Raw genomic sequence first — 20,139 nt, 5'->3', positions numbered from 1 at the left:
AAAAGAAAAAAAACTCCAAGGGTGAAGGCTGACAGAAAAACCCAAAACCACCAAGAAAAAAAAAAAAGAGAGGAGCAAGAGCTCAGGCAACTACAGGGAGTAAAGAAGGGGTAAATATGAGCAAACAACAGAAAAAGAAAAAAGAAATTACAATCAACAGCTTCTATACAGACAATGAACAAAGAGCAAATGGAACAGAGAAGGATGAGGGAACACCAAGCAAAAAAAAAAAACAACAGAAAATCCTGTGAATTATATACAGGCTCTGGAAGAACTCAAAATACAATTCAAAACACAATTAAGAGAGGCTGAAGACAACTGGAAAAAGAACTTAAAAATCAAGATAAGTCATCTGGAAACAGAAAACAGTGTCTTGAAAGCCAAAATTAATCAGCTTGAAAATGAGGCAAAGGAGATGAAAGATGAGGCAAAGAAAATGAAAGATGAGGCAGAGAAGATGAAAGATGACCTCCAAAGAAAATCAGACCAGAAGGAGGATGACCAAAAAGCCAGGGAAGAAATCCAATCTTTAAAATCTAGAATACAACAACTAGAAGCAAGCAACTTCACAAGGCAGCAGGACAAAAGAATGAAAAAAATGAGGAAAATATGAAGCACCTCATTCACAAAACAGAAGATTTAGAAAATCATTCCAGGAGAGACAACTTAAGAATCATTGGTCTACCAGAAGACCATGACAAAAGAAAAAGCCTGGACATCGTTCTACAGGAAATTTTCCAAGAAAACTGACCTGATATTCTAGAACAAGAGGGAAAAGTGGAGATATATCTATGTATAAATACATATACATGTGTGTATATATGTATATATTATATATATACAACTAGAATTTAAAAAGAGTTTAATCCTAAAAATATGGGAAAAGAAACAAAAGGGGGTAAATTCATATGTCACAAAGAAGCTCATGGTGGGAGAGGGGAGAACATCAATACACTGGAAGGGTAAAGAGGTTGGAGATAGGAAATACTCAACTCTTACATGCATTGAAATTGACTCAAAGAGGGAAGAACAATCCAATCCATTGGGGCAGAGAATTGATTTGTGCCCTATAGGGAATTAGAAGGGTAACAAACAGACTGGTGGGGAGGGAACAAATACAAGGGATGGAGAGGGTGGGGGGGGGTAGTTTTAAAAGACTGTAAAGAAAATAAGGGGGGAATAAGAAGGGACAGGGGTAGAATGGAAAGTAAAATAAGGGTGGGAATTAGGGAAACTGATTAAAAACCAAACATTGGTGTAGAAGGAAATACTGAAAGAAGAAAAGGCAGGACTAGGAGTAGAAATCAAAATGCTGGGAAATACACAACTGGTAATCATTACTTTGAATGTGAATGGAATAAACTCACCCATAAAATGCAAGCAAATAGCAGAATGTATTAGAATCCAAAACCTTACCATATGCTGTCTACAAGAAACACACATGAGGAAGGTAGATGCACATAGGGTAAAAGTAAGAGGATGGAGCCAAATCTATTGGGCATCAACTGAAAAAAAAGAAGGCAGGAGTTGCAATCATGATACTTGACAAAGCCAAAGTAAAAATGGACCTAGTTAAAAGAAATACGGAAGGCAATTACATCCTGGTAAAAGGCAGTATAGACAATGAGGAAATATCAGTAATCAACATGTATGCATCAAATGGTATAGCATCCAAATTTCTAAAGGAGAAACTAGTGGAGCTCAAGGATGAAATAGATAGAAAAACTATATTAGTGGGAGACCAGAAACTTCCTCTATTAGAACTAGATAAATCAAACAAAAAATAAATAAATAAGAAAGAGGTAAGAGAAGTGAATGAAATCTTAGAAAAATTAGAGTTAGTAGATATGTGGAGAAAAAATAAATAGGGACAAAAAGGAAAACACCTTTTCAGAAGCACATGGTACATTCACAAAGATTGACCATGTATTAGGGCATAACTGCATTGCAAAGAAGTGCAAAGGAGCAGAAATAATAGATGCAACCTTCTCAGGTCACAATACAATGAAAATAATAATTAGTAAGGGTACATGGAGAGGCAAATAAAAAATTAATTGGAAATTAAGCAATATGATTCTCCAAAATTGGTTAAAAAAACAAATCATAATTTAATTGAAGAAAATGACAATGATGAGACATCCTTTCAAAATCTATGGGATGCAGCTAAAGCAATACTCAGGGGGAAATTCATATCCTTGAGTTCATATATTAACAAATTAGAGAGGGAAGAGGTCAATGAATTTGGCATGCAAATTAAAAAACCAGAAAGTGAACAAAGTAAAAATCCTCAGATGAAGACTAAATTAGAGATCCTAAAAATCAAAGGAGAAATTAATAACATTGAAAGTCAAAGAACTATTGATTTAGTAAATAAGACTAGAAGCTGGTACTTTGAAAAAACAAATAAAATAGACAAAGTAATGGTCAATCTAATTAAAAAAAGAAAAGAAGAAAACCAAATTGATACTATCCAAGATGAAAAGGAGATCTCACCTCTAATGAAGCAATAATTAAGTCAATCATTAAAAATTATTATGCCCAGTTATATGACAATAAATATGGCAACCTAGGTGATATGGATGAATATTTACAAAAATATAAATTGCCTAGACTAACAGAGGAAGAAATAGATTACCTAAACAACACCATATCAGAAAAAGAAATTGAAGAGGCCATCAAAGAACTCCCTAAGAAAAAATCACCAGGGCCTGATGGATTCACAAGTGAATTCTATCAAACATTCAAAGAAGAGTTAATCCCAATATTATACAAACTATTTGACAGAGTAAGCAAAGAAGGAGTTCTACCAAATTCATTTTATGACACAAATATGGTACTGATTCTAAAGCCAGGCAGGTCAAAAACAGAGAAAGAAAACTATAGACCAATCTCCTTAATGAATATAGATGCAAAAATCTTAAATAGGATACTAGCAAAAAGACTCCAGCAAGTGATCAGAAGGGTCACTCACCATAATCAAGTAGGATTTATACCAGGGATGCAGGGCTGGTTCAATATTAGGAAAACCATCCACATAATTAAGAATTATGTGGATGGTTTTCCATATTAACAATTTCCATATTAACAAGCAAACCAACAAAGATCACATGATTATCTCAATAGATGGAGAAAAAGCCTTTGACAAAATACAACACCCATTCCTATTGAAAACACTAGAAAGTATAGGAATAGAAGGGCCTTTCCTAAAAATAATAAACAGTATATCTCTAAAACCATCAGCAAACATCATCTGCAATGGGGACAAACTAGAAGCCTTCCCAATAAGATCAGGAGTGAAACAAGGATGTTCATTATCACCTCTATTATTTAACATTGTACTAGAAACACTAGCTGTGGCAATTAGAGAAGAAAAAGAAATTGATTGTATTAAAATAGCCAATGAGGAGACCAAGCTATCACTCTTTGCAGATGATATGATGATCGACTTAAAGAACCCCAGAGAATCAACCAATAAGCTAGTCGAAAGAATCAACAACTTTAGCAAAGTTGCAGGATACAAAATAAACCCACATAAGTCATCAGCATTTCTATATATCTCCAACACATCTCAGCATCAAGAATTAGAAAGAGAAATTCCATTTAAAATCACCCTAGACAATATAAAATACTTAGGAATCTATCTGCCTAGACAAACAGAGGAACTATATGAACACAACTACAAAACACTTTCCACGCAATTAAAACTAGATCTAAACAATTGGAAAAACATCAACTGCTCATGGGTAGGATGAGCTAACATAATAAAATGACCATCCTACCCAAATTTACTTATTTAGTTCCATACCCATTGAACTACCAAAAAAACTTTTTTACTGAATTAGAAAAAACCATAACAAAGTTCATTTGGAAGAATAAAAGATCAAGGATATCTAGGGAAATCATGGGGGAAAAATGTGAAGTAAAGAGGCCTTGCAGTCCCAGATCTCAAACGATAGTCATCAAAACAATGTGGTACTGGCTAAGAGATAGAAAGAAGGATCAGTAGAACAGGCATGGGGTAAGTGACCTCAGCAAGACAGTCTATGACAAGCCCAAAGATCCCAGCTTTGGGAACCAAAACCCACTATTTGATGTAAAACTGCTGAGAAAACTGGAAGACAGTGTGGGAGAGATTAGGTTTGGATCATCACCTCACACCCTACACCAAGATGAACTCAGAATGGGTAAATGACTTGAATATAAAGAAGGAAACTATAAGCAAAATTAGGTGAACATAGAATAATATATATGTCAGATCTTTGGGAAAGGAAAGACTTTAAAACCAAGCAAGAGTTAGAAAAAATCACAAAATATAAAATCAATAATTTTGATTACATCAAATTAAAACGGTTTTGTACAAACAAAACCAATGCAACCAAAATTAGAAGACAATCTTCATAATAAAAACCTCTGATAAAGGCCTAATTACTCAAATTTATAAAGAGTTAAACCAATTGTACAAAAATCAATCCATTCTCCAATTGATAAATGGGCAAGGGACATGAATAGGCAGTTTTCAGTTAAAGAAATCAAAACTATTAATAAGCACATGAAAAAATGTTCTAAATCTCTTATAATCAGATAAATGCAAATCAAAACTCTGAGGTATCACCTCTCACCTAGCAGACTGGCTAACATGACAGCAATGGAAAATAATTAATGCTGGAGAGGATGTGGCAAAGTCGGGACATTAATGTATTGCTGGTGGAGTTGTGAATTGATCCAACCACTCTGCAGGGCAATTTGGAACTATGCCCAAAGGACGCTAAAAGAGTGTCTGCCCTTTGATCCAGCCATACCACTTTTGGGTTTGTGCCCCAAAGAGATAATAAGGAAAAAGACATGTACAAAAATATTCATAGCTGAGCTCTTTGTGGTGGCCAAAAATTGGAAAATGAGGGGATGCTTTTCAATTGGGGAATGGCTGAACAAATTGTGGTATATGTTGGTGATGGAATAATATTGTGCTCAAAGGAATAATAAACTGGAGGAATTCCATGGGAACTGGAATGACCTCCAGGAATTGATGCAGAGTGAAAGGAGCAGAACCAGGAGAACATTGTACACAGAGACTGATACACTGTGGTACAATTGAATGTAATAGATTTCTCCATTAGTGGCAATGCAGTGATCCTGAACAACTTGGAGGAATCTATGAGAAAAAAAAAATTATCCACATTCAGGGGAAAAACTGTAGGAGTAGAAACACAGAAGAAAAACAACTGCTTGAATACATGGGTCGAGGGGATATGGCTGAGGATGTAAATTCTAAATGAACATCCTAATGCAAACACCAACAACATGGAAATAGGTTCTGATCAAGGACATATGTAATACCCAATGAAATTGCGCATCAGCTGCGGGAAGGGTGGGGAGAGGGGAGGGAGGGAAATAATGTGATTCTTGTTACCAAGGAATAATATTCTAAATTGACTAAATAAATTAATTCAAAAACTGTTAAAAAAAAAAGAAAAGAAATCATATATATTGAAAAATGACTGTGTGCCAGAGAAATATTTAACCACTGAGCTATATAATAAAGATGAACCCTGTGCCAAGCGGAGCAGCTTTTTGACATGCCTGAGAATAGGTCTGAAACACCCAAGCTGTCTACCACTGCTTACTCACCTTTGCCATCCCACTTAACCAAAAAGGAACCTGAGTTCGAAGACTGCTGGACAGTTCTCAAAAATGATGGAAAGTGAAGTAAGCAGAATCAGGAGACTGTTGTAGACAGTAAATATGTATGATGATCAACTGACTTAACTATTATCAACAAAGCAAGGATTCAGAACAATTCCAAGGGACTTGTGATAAAAAAGGATATCCACCATCACAGAAGGAGCAGAAATAGCCAGAATACACATTGAAATATACAATTTTTCATTTTATTTCCTCCATCAATTTTCCTTAGTGTAAGCAATATGTCTTATTTCACAATATAATGAATAGGGAAATATACATTATATGATAATATTTGTAAAACATATATCATATTACTTGCCTTGGGGAGAGTTGGGAAGAGAGGGAAAGAGCATGGATTGTAAAATGTCAGAAAATGAATATTAAAAATTGTATCCTAAATCTCTTATCATTAAAGAAATGCAAATCAAAACAACTCTTATGGTGCTAGAAGATTGGCCAATATGACAGCAAAGGAAAGTAATAAATATTGGAGGGGATGTGGCAAAATTGGGATACTAATGCATTGCTGGTGGAGTTGTGAATTGATCCAACCACTCCGGAAAGCAATTTGGAATTTGCCCTTTGATCCAGCCATACACTGCTGGTTTCATACCCCAAAGAGATAATAGGGAAAAAGACTTGTATAAAAATATTTATAGCTGCCCTCTTTGTGGTGGCAAAAAAAAAAGGAAAATGAGGGGATGTCAATTGATTGGGGAATGGCTGAACAAATTGTGGTATATGTTGGTGATGGAATACTATTGTGCTCAAAGGAATAATGAACTGGAAGAATTCCATGTGAACTGGAATGACCTCCAGGAATTGATGCAGAGTGAAAGGAGCAGAACCAGGAGAACATTGTACACAGAGACTGATACACTGTGGTACAAACAAATGTAATGGACTTCTTTTGTAACAGCAATGCAATGATCCAGGACAATCCAGAGAAACTTATGACAAAGAATGCTATCCACATCCAGAGAAAGAATTGTGGGAGTAGAAACGTAGAAGAAAAACAACTGCTTGATCACATGGCTCAATGGGGATATGATTGAGAATGTTGACTTTAAATGATCACTTTGTTGCAAATATTAATAATTTAGAAATAGGTTTTGAATAATGATACATGTAAAATCCAGTGGAACTGCTCATTGGCTATGGGAGAGGGGGAAGAAGGAGGGGAGGTAAAGAACATGAATTATGTAACCATGGAAAAATATTCTAAATTAATATGAAATAAATAATATTATAATATATAATTAATATAATAAATAAAAATATTCTAAATAAAAATGAAAAAAATTGTATCCACATGTAATTTGGAAAAAAAATTTTTAATATGATAATATGTGTGCATATACACACACTCATATATGTATGTATGTATGTATGTATGTATACAGTAGAACAGATTAGGTAAGCAAGGCCCCAGAAGTACTTCAACAAAATAGTTTTACATTTAATAACTCTAAGACCATAAACCACCGGGACAAAGATTCTCTATTTAGCAAGAACTTCTGGGAAAACTAGAAATTAATTTTGGACAAATTAGGTTTAGACAACAAATTTCACATAATTCTACAGTAAGCCAACTATAAAAGGTCATGTCATGACGAAAGTTATCCACTATACCCTGGACCCCAGTCATCCTGATTTTTCTCCTGCCACTAGATTTCAATTACTCTGAAAGAGAAAGTGAAGCTCATGACTTTCTGTAACTCTGCCTCCTTTAATCCAATTAAACCTAATTCATGCTTTGGTCAATATATCAAGTCCATGCTATCATTGGGCTTCTTCTGGCTTCAAAAAGGAAGGAGGAACAATGACAACAACAAATTAATGCACCAAACAGCCACTAATAAGACATATGAAAATGAAAACCACTCTGAGGCCAAAATCCTTGAAGTCTTGACTTTCGAAAATTAATAATGAAATATATCTCTCTCTTCTCAACACTTGTGTTTGTTTGCTTAACTACCTACATTTTACTTAACTATATATATATATATATATACATATATATATATATATATATATACATATTACATATGGATAGATTTTATGGAGAAGAGTTGTCATTAGGAAATTATATCTATATTAAAAAATTCAAAATTTGTAGTTTACAGTGTTTTTGTTGCAATAGTTCAATGAAGTTAGTACAATGATTATTATTATTCCATTTTTATAAATGAAGAATTTGAGACTGTGTACTATTTTTTATAGCATTCCCCTGATCTTCCAGTTTAACACTCTTGCCAAAAAGGAAATGAAATTAATCTGATTTTTTCCTTAGTGAGTCCACGTTGGTTCCTAGTGTTTGACAGCTTGAAAGAATTAATGATCCAGTAAGTTCAACCTTAAGCATAAAACTACAACTGAAAATTTGAACATACATACATTCATCAGATGATAGATAAATAAACCAACAGAAAGTCTCTCCTACCCAAATTTATGTGTTCACCCCTTCTCCAAAATAAAGATATCTAATTTAAAAAAAATTTTAAGTATTTTTCCATGGTTACATGGTTCATGTTCTCTCCCTTCCCTTTTCCCTCCCCCTTCCCAAAGCTGACAAGCAATTCCACTGGGTTTTATATGTATTTTCACTCAATACCTATTTCCATATTATTTGTTTTCATAATAAAGTAATCTTTTAAAACCAAAACTTCAAATCCTATACCCATATAAATAAGTGATAAACCATATGTTTTTCTTCTGCATTTCTACTCCCATAGTTCTTTTTCTCAATATGGATAGCATTCTTTCTCATAAATCCCTCAGGATTATCCCAGATCATTGCATTGCTATTAGTAGCACAGTTATTACATTTGAGCGTCCCATAATGTTTTAGTTACTGTGTACAATGTTCTCCTGTTTCTTCTCATTTCATTCTGCATCAGTTCATGGAGGTCTTCCTAGTTTTTATAGAAATCAAGCAGTTCATCATTCCTTATAGCACAATAATATTCCATCATCATCGTATACCACAATTTGTTCAGCCATTCCCCAATCAAGGAATAGCCCCTCATTTTCTAATTTTTTTACCACCACAAAGAGTGAGGCTTTGAATATTTTTGTACAGATGTTTTTCATTATTATCTCTTTGGGGTACAAACCTAGTAGTAATATTGCTGTATCAAAGGGCATGCAATATTTTAAACCCTTTGGGCATAATTTCAAATTCCCCTCCAGAATGGTTGGATTAATCCACAACTCCACTCGCAATGCATTAGTGTCCCAATTTTGCCACAATCCCCTCTAACATTTATTATTTTACTTTACTGTAATATTGGTCCATCTGCTAGGTATGAGGTGGTATCTCAGAGTTCTTTTGATTTACATTTCTGTAATTGTGACAGATTTAGAATTTTAATGTGGTTATTGATAGTTTTGATTTCTTCATCTGAAAACTGCCTATTCATGACCCTTGACCATTTGTCAATGGAGGAATGGCTTGATTTCTTATGTAATTGACTTAGTTCCTTATAAATTTGAGAAATTAGACCTTTGCCAGAGAATTTTGTTTAAATATTTTCCCCAATTTGTTGCTTCCCTTCTAATTTTTGTTGCATTGGTTTTGTTTGTTCAAAAACTTTTAAATTTAATGTAATCAAAATTATTCATTTTTATATTTTATAATGTTCTCTATCTCTTTCTTGGTCTTAAATTCCTTCCTTTCCCATAGAACTCTGACAGGTTACTATCTATGTTCACCTAATTTGCTTATAATTTCCCTCTTTATATTTAAGTCCTTTACCCATTTTGAATTTATCTTGGTATAGGGTGTGATATGTTGATCTAAACCTAATTTCTCCCATACTATTTTCCAATTCTCCCAGCAGTTTTTGTCAAATAGTGGGTTCTTGTCCCAAAAGATGGACTCTTTGGATTTATCAATCATTATCTTGCAACTGTCATTTACCCCAAGTTTATTTCATCATTCCACCCTTCTATCTCTTAGTCAGTACCATATTGTTTTGATGATCACTGCTTTATAGTACAGTTTAAGATCTAGTACTACTAGGCCACCATCCTTAACATTTTTTTTTCATTAGTTCTCTTGATATTCTTGAATTGTTGTATTTCCAGATGATTTTTTTTTATTTTTTTTTCTAGTTCTATAAAAGTTTTTGTAATCTGATTGGTATGGCACTGAATAAATAAATTAATTTAGGTAGAATTCTGATTCTTCAGTGAAGGAGCTGCCAGATCCTATGTAATCCTGACTGGGGCTCCATGATATTTGAATGGTTTCTTTCTGGCTGTTTGCAGTATTTTCTCCTTGACCTGGGAGCTCTTGAACTTGACTATAACATTCCTGGGAATTGTCATTTGGTGATTTATTGCAAGAGCTATCTGTGAATTCTTTCAATTTCTATTTTACCTTTTTGTTCAAGAATATGAGGGCAGTTTTCTTTGATAATTTCTTGTAATATGATGTCTACGATGTTTGTTTTTCATCATGACTGTTGATGCCTTGTGAAGTCATTAACTTTTATTTGCCCAATTCTAATTTTTAAAGAATTAATTTCTTCCATGACCTTTTGATCCTCCTTTTCCATTTGGTTATTCTACTTTTCATGGAACTCTTTTCTTTATTGGATTTTTTTTTGCCTCTTTTTCCAATAGGTCAATTCTTTTTTTTTTAACCCTTACCTTTCATCTTGGAATCAATACCAGGTATTGGTTTCAAGGCAGAAGCGTGGTAAGGGCTAGGCAATGGGGGATACAAAGCTAGGAAGTATTTGTTTCTAGATTTGAACCCAGGACCTCCTGTCTCTGGGCCTGATTCTCAATCAAATGAGCCACCCAGATGCCCCCTAGTAGGTCAATTCTTTTTTTTTTAGTTGAAAATTTTTATTTGTTAATTTAGAATCTTTTCCCATGATTCCATGATTCATGTTCTTTCCCTCCTCCCCCCCCCCCCCCCAGAGCTGACATGCAATTCCACTGGGTTTAAATGTGTCATTGATCAAGAGTAGGTCAATTCTTAAAAAAAAAAACTCTTTTCTTCATTGGATTTTTGTGCCTCTTTTTTCCAGTTAGCTAATTTTGCTTTTTAAGCTATTTTCTTTTCATGTTACTTTCATTTCTTTTTCCCATTTTTTCCACCTGTCTTATCTGATTTTTAAAATCCTTTTTGGCTTCTTCTAGTGCCTGAGACCTATTCCCATTTTCCTTTGAAGTTTTGTGTGTGAATCTCAACCTCCCCTGTTGACTCTATGCCTTGCTCTTTGTCGCTATAGAAATTTTCTATGGTTAGGTGTTTCTTTTTGCTGTTTTCTTATTTTCCTAACCTATTTTTGCCTATGGACTGGGAGTTCTGAAAGCTGTTGATTCTGTCTCCTCTGTTGATGGCTTGCAGGACTCAGCACTCTGACCTATTTTGGCCTGGATCTAAGGACTTCATCTTGGTGCAGGCTTGAAAGGGTCTCACTGTGGGCTGGTGCCAGGGCCTGGGATTTCAAGGGATGAATGTGGGATGTGGGGTGCCCTATTGTTGGTGTAAGTAGGGTCCTTGGATCCCAAAATTGACCTATATCCAGGCTCAGAACCTAGTACAATAAGTGAAGGATGGTTGGCCAGCACTCCTTTGTGTGAAGTTTTGCTTCCTGTTCCCCCTTATCCCATAAATATAGACTCTCTCTGCCTACCTTTCAAGTTGTGTTCAGCAGGAGAGTCCCCTCATTCTATCTTGCTGTTGGTTTTTGACTCCTGTTATTTTGAGGTGCTTTTTTTAAAAGATTGGTTTGGAAGGATTATCAGAGTGGTTTCACCTTCCACTGCTACGAGATACCATCTTAGCCAGACTTTATCATTTTGGAAGCAATGTCCTACTCCCCTCTTTCTGGTCAACCCAGGAAGAAGATTCTTTTGAAGTAATTAAAATAGTGACCAGACAAAGACAAGGGCAAGGGAACATTCACTGATCCGCCTAAGAGTACTATTCTTCCTTAGTACTCTGAAGAGATGACTACAGTGATGCACCTAAAAGAAAGAAATCTTTTTGATTACTTCAGGTCACCAGTAATTAGCTGGGGAAGAGAGAGACTTGAGGGAAAAGACTTCATTTCCATGAACCTCAGTTTCTTCTCATAAAATGAGGACAATAATACTCTTATATACTTCTCAGGATTGTTTGTGAGAATAACTTTTCATAAAACTTCACATGGGGTAGAAATGTCATCACTACCATCAGACCTACTTTGAAGAACTCACAGGGTTCCTGTGTGGACCAGGGGGTCAATGGGCATAAAAAAGCCTTTTGGAAACTATCAAATACTACAGAAATGTGAATTCATTACCATTCTTTTAAGGCAGATCTCAGCTTCCAGGTCAAGACTCTTTTCATTAACTTCATATAGTTCGCAATCCAGTAAAATATTTGTAAAGCACTTAGCTCAGTGCTTCACACATTTTGTTGGTCAGTCACGTCTGCTTTCCTGGTGCCTTTTATTCTCTGTTTTCATGGCAAAGATACTAAAGAGGTTTGCTATTTCCTTCTCTAGTTCGTTTTATAGAGGAGAAAACTGAGGCAAACAGGCTTAAGTGACTTGTGCAGGATCACAAAGCTAGTAAGCATTTGAGTCTGAATTTGAAAATAGGAAGATGAATTTTCCTGATTCTAAGCCCAGTGCTCTATCTGCTATGCCCAGCTTCACCATAAAAGGCATTTAATAAATTGTTCCATTCCTTCTTCCCTCCAATCCTCTTTTTCTCTGGGCCCCATTGCCTTCTATCCTACGAATCTATGTTATAGGAGAATAAGTTAGAGAAAAAGGGAATATTTACCTTGGATAAGAGGAGACTAGGGAAGAACATGAGAGATATTTTCAAGTACTTGAAGGGCTGTGCTGGGGGGGGAAGGATTAAACTTGCTCTGCTTGGTCCCAAAGGCCAGCCAGAAAGTAATAGAAGCTTCAGAGAGGCAAATTCAAGCTCAATATCAGGAAATGCTGAAGAATTAAAATCATGCACGAATGGAATAGGCTGCTCTGAAAGGCTGTCACTCCTTTGAGGTTTTCAAGCAGAGACTGGGAGAGCCTTTGTTGGGTATATTATAGTCAGGATTTCTTTCATGTATGGGGTGGTCTAGACTTCTGCCGATGGCCCTTCCAGCACTCAAATTCTATGATTTTGAGAACAGAAAGAGAAAGACACCCCCCCCCATTCTGCATCCCTCACACTGCACAAAAGTGCTCCCATTCTGAGTTCTTCTCCCAAGCTCCATTGCTTCCCAACTCAGAGTGAATTACCATCATCTAGGACCAATGGTGCTACTACTTAGACACAGGCACCTGTCATCCCTCCCAGAAGACCTCTGTACTCAGGGTCATTTTCCAAACCTTTGATCATGTCCAAAATGGAACTCTGTCTTCTTCCACACCTGAATTTTTCCACTTAGATTTTTTTGCCCCAGTGAAGGAGCAAGAGGGTGTGAGGAGAAGCCTGGGACTGATCATTGGCCTGGACTTTCACAACTGAAAGGAACCTCAGAAGGATCATGATATATAATTAGAACTGAAAGAGACTTTAGAGGCCACCAAGTCCAGCCCCCTCATTTTATAGATAAGGAAACTCAGATCCAGGGAGGGTAAGAGATTTGTTCAGGGACAACTAGGTAGTTGTCAGAGGCGAAGATCCTCTGAATCCTTGAGCTAGTGCTTCTACCACAGTCTAATCTCCCATCCATTGCAGGAGTCTTTTATGGGAATCCTGGAGTCATTCATCCTCGGATTGAACACTCCTATCTATGAGAAGCTGTCTCTGAGGCAGACCACTCTTGCTGGATAGCACTGACAATTAGGATGTTCTACCTTAAACTGAACAGAAAGCCACCTCCCTATAATTTCTCAGCTGCTCTTAATTCTTCCTTTGATACCACAGAACCACCCTTTAAACACCTGAAGACAGCCATCACATCTTCCTCTCCTCCTCCCCTTCCCTAAGCCTTCCCTTCTGTCAGCTAAGCATCCCCTCTTAACCACTGGCAGTGAGGTGACACAGTGAAGGCTTGGAATTAGGAAGACCTGGGTTTAAATCTTGTCTCAAGCACTAAGTTATGTTACGCTTGGCAAAGTCACGCAGTTTCCTCAACAGTAAGATGAGGGGTTTGGATTTAGTGGTTTCTAAGGTCCTTCGAGTTGCAAATCAGTCGCCAATGCCCTATAACCCAGTTCCTTCAACTCATCCGCAGAGGACAGCTTCATCCTTTGTCATCTTCTTGCCTTTTTCCTACAATGTGGTGCCAAAACTAAATATACTCTACTCCAGGTGGGGCCTGGCCAGGTCAGAGGACAGTGGGATAGCAGTGGTCATATTTCTCATTCTAATTGATTTGGGGTGAAAAGCATGGCCCTAAAAGCACCCTCCTTTTGCTACTAATCTCCTTCTTACCAAGCCAGGGGTAAGAAGTGTGTGAAGACAATGGAGAATTTCTAGCTAAGTGTAAACTGGCTCTTAAAATTGAAGAAAGAGGCATGAAGACAGTTATGAGTGTTGGTTCTGACCAACATGAAATGCTTGTTGGGTTCAACAGCACACATCTCCATGACTTTTCCAGACCTCTGCCCTGCTTGGGGAAGCCCACGCAGGGGACCACGGCCCCCACCTTCAGCAACGCTGCTCCTCAACCTCTTTCTCCTTAGCGTAGGAGAACACCAGGACTTCTGAACTTAGGCAGGAGTTCCTTAACTTGATATCTGGGAGCAGAAAGGCGCTCTACCACTCTCAAGGGGGGAAGGACCTTTTTTGGAGTTTCATCCACTTTGGCATGAAAGATAGGGTATGAAATTGGTTGTTCCTTCCCTAAACTCTTCAGATCCAGAATTCCAGACAGAGGTGAATAAAGACCCTTCGGGGGGCTCTTGAATGCAGTGAACTGTTCATAGTCAGGAAATTTTGTCAAGAGTTTCATTAAGTCGCTCCGGAAAATGTTCCATGTGTTCTCACTCAGGATCTTCTGGCACATAATGTCATCACTAAAAGGGAAACACAAAGCCTTTGTAAAGACAGCTGGCAAACATTCAGGGTCGCATGACAGTCAACTATTTGGTCAGACCCAACTCAGAACTCTCGGGACCTACCTTCATTCATCCCATTCTTCTCTTTGGACAAAAGGATACTAGAAACTACAAGTCTGGCCAAAAAGTTAACAGGAGTCAAGGTGGGGATGGGAGCAGAGTCCCACCTAGAGCAGGAGATACATTCGGACTAGCAGCTGAAAGGTGGAGAAGGAGATGCCACATTTGGAAGCAACAGAAACAAGCATCAAGATTTACCTAGTGAGCCCTTCTTGCACCAGCACTTTCCCAAGAGAGCCATGTATATAAATATAGAGAAGATAGAATAGAAAAAGTTTTAAGTATGAAATCAACTTGGGAAAGAGGACCACAAACAGATGCAGATGGCAACAGGAGAGAAAGGGAAAGAATAAGCATTTAGTAATTGCCTACTACAGGACAATCAGGTGGCTCAGTGGATTGAGAGCCAGTCCTGGAGTCAGGAAGACCTGGGTTCAAATCTGACCTCAGACACCTCTTAGCTGTGTGACCTTAGGCAAGTCACTTAGTTCCCATTACCTAGCCTTTTCTGCCTTGGAACCAATGCTTAATAATTGTATCTAAGACAAAAGGTAAGGGGTTTAAGTAAATATAAATAAATAAAAAGTTTGTACTTACTATGTGCCAGACACTATGCTAAGTGCTTTACAAATATCATCTCATTTGATAATAGAGCCTGCCTCAGATACTTTAAAAAGTGGGGTGTCCTGTTTGACAGAAGCAAATGAGTCAACCAACAAGATCACATTTTGCTTGACAAGCAGGTGCCTTGGAGAAGGCAGAATGAGCTTTCCCTGTCACCACATTCTTGGAAATGGAACTGGTCCCACTTTGTGATCTGTCCTAGAGTACTGGACTGTCTTTGATCTCTGTTGACCCTGGTTAGGAAAGACTGACCACTAGCAAGGAATATATGCTAGGTTCAAAAAAAAAAAAGGCCAGCACAGAGTCTTTCGGTGGCTCTTTGAAGTTACAGGAATAATATGTCTAGAATTCAGTAGGAAATTGGGACCTGAGATGAGACCACTAAGGGTCCTCACTGGCAGGCAGTGGAAAGTGTGTGAGACCTGGAGTTAGTTGGCCATTTCCTACTTTCCACTGACCCAGCCATAGTTGGGTTGGTCATTTACTACTTGTGTGATGTTGGGCGAGTGACTTTATCCCTCTGGTCCTCACTTTCCTCAACTATAAAAAGAAGACATAGGCTAGATTATCTCTAAGGTTCCTTCGACTCTAATCTGTGCTCCAAAGAGAGTTTGAGTTCCATTCCAAAGGCCTTGGTGGCTAGCTTGCTCCTAGCTGACCGACTCCCAGACCTTGCCCATAAGGAGATCACAAGAAGATACAGCTCACATACAGTAGTTGAGGAAACCAGGCCTGAAGGCCACCAACTAGCTGTGGGACCACAGACATGTTATTTTCATCTCTGTTGGTTTCCATTCTCTCATCTGTAAAATGGGGCTCATGATCCATGTACTTCCTCCCTCAGAGGGTTGTGGGGATCAAATGGGAGCTGGACAAAAAGCGCTACAGAAACATGAGCTATCTTATGGCCATCAAACAAACATTTACTAAGTTAACTGTTCACGGGAGAAGGCATTCATTAAGGGCTTTGCTGTCTGCCAAGCATTGTAATAAGCATTGGGGGATACAAATAGAAACAACCAAGAGAGCCTGTGTGCTTGAGCTAGTAACTGGATGGATAGACATCAAACTGTTCCTAGTTCCTCAGGGAGTTTATGTTGCAAAGGGGAGATGATGGGCAGCTGGATGATACCATAGTGCAGGGTCTGGAGTCAGGAAGACTCGATTTTATGAGTTCAAATTTGGCCTCAGACACTTACTAGTGGTGTGTCCCTGAGCAAGTCACTTAATCCTGTTGGCCTCAGTTTCCTTATCTGTAAAATGAGCTGGAGAAGGAAATTACAAACCACTCCAGTGTCTTTGCCAAGAAAATTCTACATGGGGTCACAAAGAATGGGAAACAACTAAACATCAGCAATAAATGAAGGAAAGATCAGAAACCAGGAACAAAGGATTGCAAACTATAATTGTAAAATTTGCAAAAAGGCAAAATTTAAAATTCATGTCAAGAAAAAACTTCCTTATAATTAAAGCTACCCAAAAGTACAATGGGTCACTTGGAGAGGTGGTGGGTTCCCCTTCCCTGGAGGTCTTAAAGCAGAGGTTAGACAACCACTAATAATGTATACGATCGTGAGGATTGTTTCTAGGTACAAGTTGGAGGAGACGACAACTGATATTCCTTCTAGCTTTCAAATTCTGATTCTCCGAGTACCAGTTCCAGGGAACAGCTTGTAGGTCATTGTGACTATAAACAGAGTGTATGAAAGGGAGTAACCATAAAAGAACCCTGGAAAGCTAGGCTGGAGTCAAACTGGGAACAGTTTTAGATGCTAAGCAGAGGAGTTTGTATTTTATCTGAGAGACCCTAGGCAGTCACTGAAGGTTCATTAGGCGGAGAGTGACATTGTCAGACACGCACTCCTTCTCAAAACTATCTTGTATATACTTATTGTGAAGGTATATAAAAACTTCCCCTTTAGTTAACCTGAAAATGTTAAGAAATATTTTTCTCAAAAGCTCTTCCTATATTCCCAGGAAAAACCCTTGGAAAAGTAGATGATAGGGGGCAGGTAGATGGCCCAGTGGACTGACAGCCAGGTCCAGGATTCAAATCTGACCTCAGACATTTCCTAGCTATAAGATTCTGAGTAAATCATTGAACCCCCATTGCCCAGCCCTAACCTCTCTTCTGCCTGTAAACCAATACTCTAAGACTGAAGGTAAGAGATTTATAAAGGGGGGCCAGGGTAGGGTGACGTTGAAGACAAGAAGACTTTTCTTAGGGAATTGGATTGAGCCATCCCTAATTTTAACAAAGAGAAACTTTGGTCTTCTGAACATCAATGACTCCCCCCCTCACACCTAAAATGATTGGTGCCATGACCCATACATCTCTAATGGAAATGAAAATTAATAGCTATTGCAGAGTGGAAGTCCTTATTTTTCACTCCAGGAGCAAGGAAATGGGTGATCCAGGAGGGATGAGATAATGACTTGCTTACTCAATAATTCCAAAATGGAGTGTTAACCTAAACTGTATTCTTACATACTATGATTTTTTTCTTGTTCATGACTCCTATTAATTTTAACTCAAATTTTCTCAGGGTAAAAAGTCATGTCAGACAGCACAGGGGACTATGCCAATTAAAGCATCTCTCTCTCTCTCCCTCCTCCTCCCTCTTCAGTTATAAATGCTTGGATTTTGGATTTATACTAAACTAAAATTTTTTCAGGCAAATTTTCACCTAAAATGCAGAATATTAATATTTTTTCTAGTTTTAATGGTGCCATTTACTCATATTCTTATACGTAATAGAAGACAACATGGGTCCAGGACTGCTTCTCTTTGAAAGGCTTTTATAGCTAATTCAACAGAGGTGAGGGAGTATTTTAGATCTTTAGAGAAAAATTTTCAAAGCAGTGCTGCCCCAGTCTTGCTGACTTCTGCCTAAGCTCACAGAACCTGAACCTTTAACAGAAAAGCCAACGCTGTTAGATGCCATAAGAGGTATGTGTTTGTTTCTGTTCATGTCTGTGTTGGTGGTCACCTTGTGTTGTATATGGTTAGCTTTATATTCTGCCAGTAGAAAGCTGCTTCTTATGCAGCATTAAATCACCTTCTGCTCTGGGATCTAAGCCAATTTCAGTTGCACCTGAATCCTGACCATCCAAGGGAAAAGGCCCCAAGGTTTCTGAACAAGGGGGATATTGTTCGGGACCCTGTGAGTCTGGCTGACAGATGAGCTTTCCTGGCCCTTTTCTCTGAGTTGAGCAGCAAATCTAACAGTAGATGACCCAGCACTTTGGACCCAGTTCATGAGCAGCAGCTTAATTACTCCTTGCCACTCTAGGAATTCCATGAAGCCCACTGGTCTCTGCCCAGGGACTCCCAATTGAGCAAGTGATCAATTTGCTCTTTTCACAGTTTTGTGGCTTGTTTTATTTATTTTTAATCTTGTTTTTAAACCCTTACCTTTTGTCTTAGAATTGATACTGAGTATTGGTTCCAGGTAAGAAGAGCATTGAGGGCTAGGCAATTGAGGTTAAGTGACTTGCCCAGGGTCACACTAGGAAATATCTGAAAACAGATTTGAACTCAGGAACGTGAGTCTTCCTGATTCTAGACCCAATATTCTATCCACTGAGTCACCTAGCTGCTCCAAAATCCATTTGTTTTGCACTTCAAGATATAAAGATGAAGAGAATGATCTTAATAGCAGAAAGTCCTCTGCAGTGAAGGGACATTTTGCCACAAGACCGCAAGGGTTCCCCCAGAAGTGCTAGACCTCTTGCTCAGAGATTCTTCTCATCGTTTTGGAGTGCTTGACCAAAATTGGTCAGTAGCTCTTCCTATCAGAGTGGCCTCCAGATCACTGGCTCTTCAGCCATGGGAAATGTGGCCAGAGATGCCTCTGTGGCCAAAAGAAAAAGACCAGTTTGGGGTTCTTCGTGTTCAGTGAGCTTTGAGAAGAGATCCTCCACCAATTAGACAAGGTCAGTACTGAGTGTCCTTGCACAAAGCGCTGTCTCTGCTGATTACAGACATTTTTCTCTGACTCTCCCTCATGCCTGGAATTCTCTCTCTCTTCACCTCCATCTCCTGGCTTCTCTGGCTTCCTTCAAGTCCCAGCTAAAATTCCACTTTCCATAATAAACCTTTCCTGATCCTCTTTAACGATAATGCCTTCAGTCTCTTAAATGATCTTCAGTTTATCATATATGTGATAACTATATGTCACATACATAACCACATATATAAAATTCCCCAAAGTACACAAATTAAAGGGATTTGGCTAAAGTTTTTTAAGGGTTCCTTATTTAAACTAAATTGAGTCAATGGATTCTGATTATGTTAATGAATGTTAGGAGGAATGGAAATCTTTGTTTTTTCTCTTTAAGTGTGTGTTGATATCTATTCAATAAACAGGTAGGCTGCCAGGTGGCTCAGTGGATAGAGAGTAAGGCCTGGAGATGAGAGATTCTGGGTTCAAATGTGACCTTAAACACTTCCTAGCTGGGTAGCCCTAGGCAAATCCACTTAATCCCAAATGCCTAGCCCTTACTACTTTCTGCCTTGGAACTGTAACCTAATAACATTTCTGAGATTGTTTGTTTTTTAAGTTCTGTTTCCTCTGACTCCAAAATCAGAGGAGGCCAAAAAAAAAAAAAAAGCACCTTCTCCCCATTTTGAAGCTAAGTCTTATTTGGCTCAGGAAAGTTGTTCTCTTATATTTTCTTTTGTTTTAAATAAGGGGAAATTTGCCTCCGAAAAGATGAGTAAAATAATTTAGGGGCAAAAAAAGGA

The 20,139-nt window shown here is 37.9% G+C and overlaps 1 protein-coding gene across 1 annotated transcript in view; it reads right to left on the bottom strand.

The window, feature by feature from the left end:
- Positions 1 to 14,175: 14,175 nt before the first annotated feature.
- The window catches only part of CNBD2 (cyclic nucleotide binding domain containing 2), a 91,627-nt gene continuing 85,663 nt past the window's right edge, over positions 14,176 to 20,139 (bottom strand). Inside the window, exon 12 of the mRNA XM_007474258.3 lies at positions 14,176 to 14,666. Coding sequence (XP_007474320.1) covers positions 14,330 to 14,666 — 337 coding nt within the window. The 3' untranslated portion in view covers positions 14,176 to 14,329. The remainder of the gene's footprint in view (positions 14,667 to 20,139) is intronic.

This window comes from Monodelphis domestica, chromosome 1 (assembly GCF_027887165.1).
Source record: "Monodelphis domestica isolate mMonDom1 chromosome 1, mMonDom1.pri, whole genome shotgun sequence".
NCBI classification, from domain to species: domain Eukaryota; kingdom Metazoa; phylum Chordata; class Mammalia; order Didelphimorphia; family Didelphidae; genus Monodelphis; species Monodelphis domestica.
Note: the sequence above shows the minus strand (reverse complement) of the source record. Positions and strands in the feature narration are given on the sequence as shown.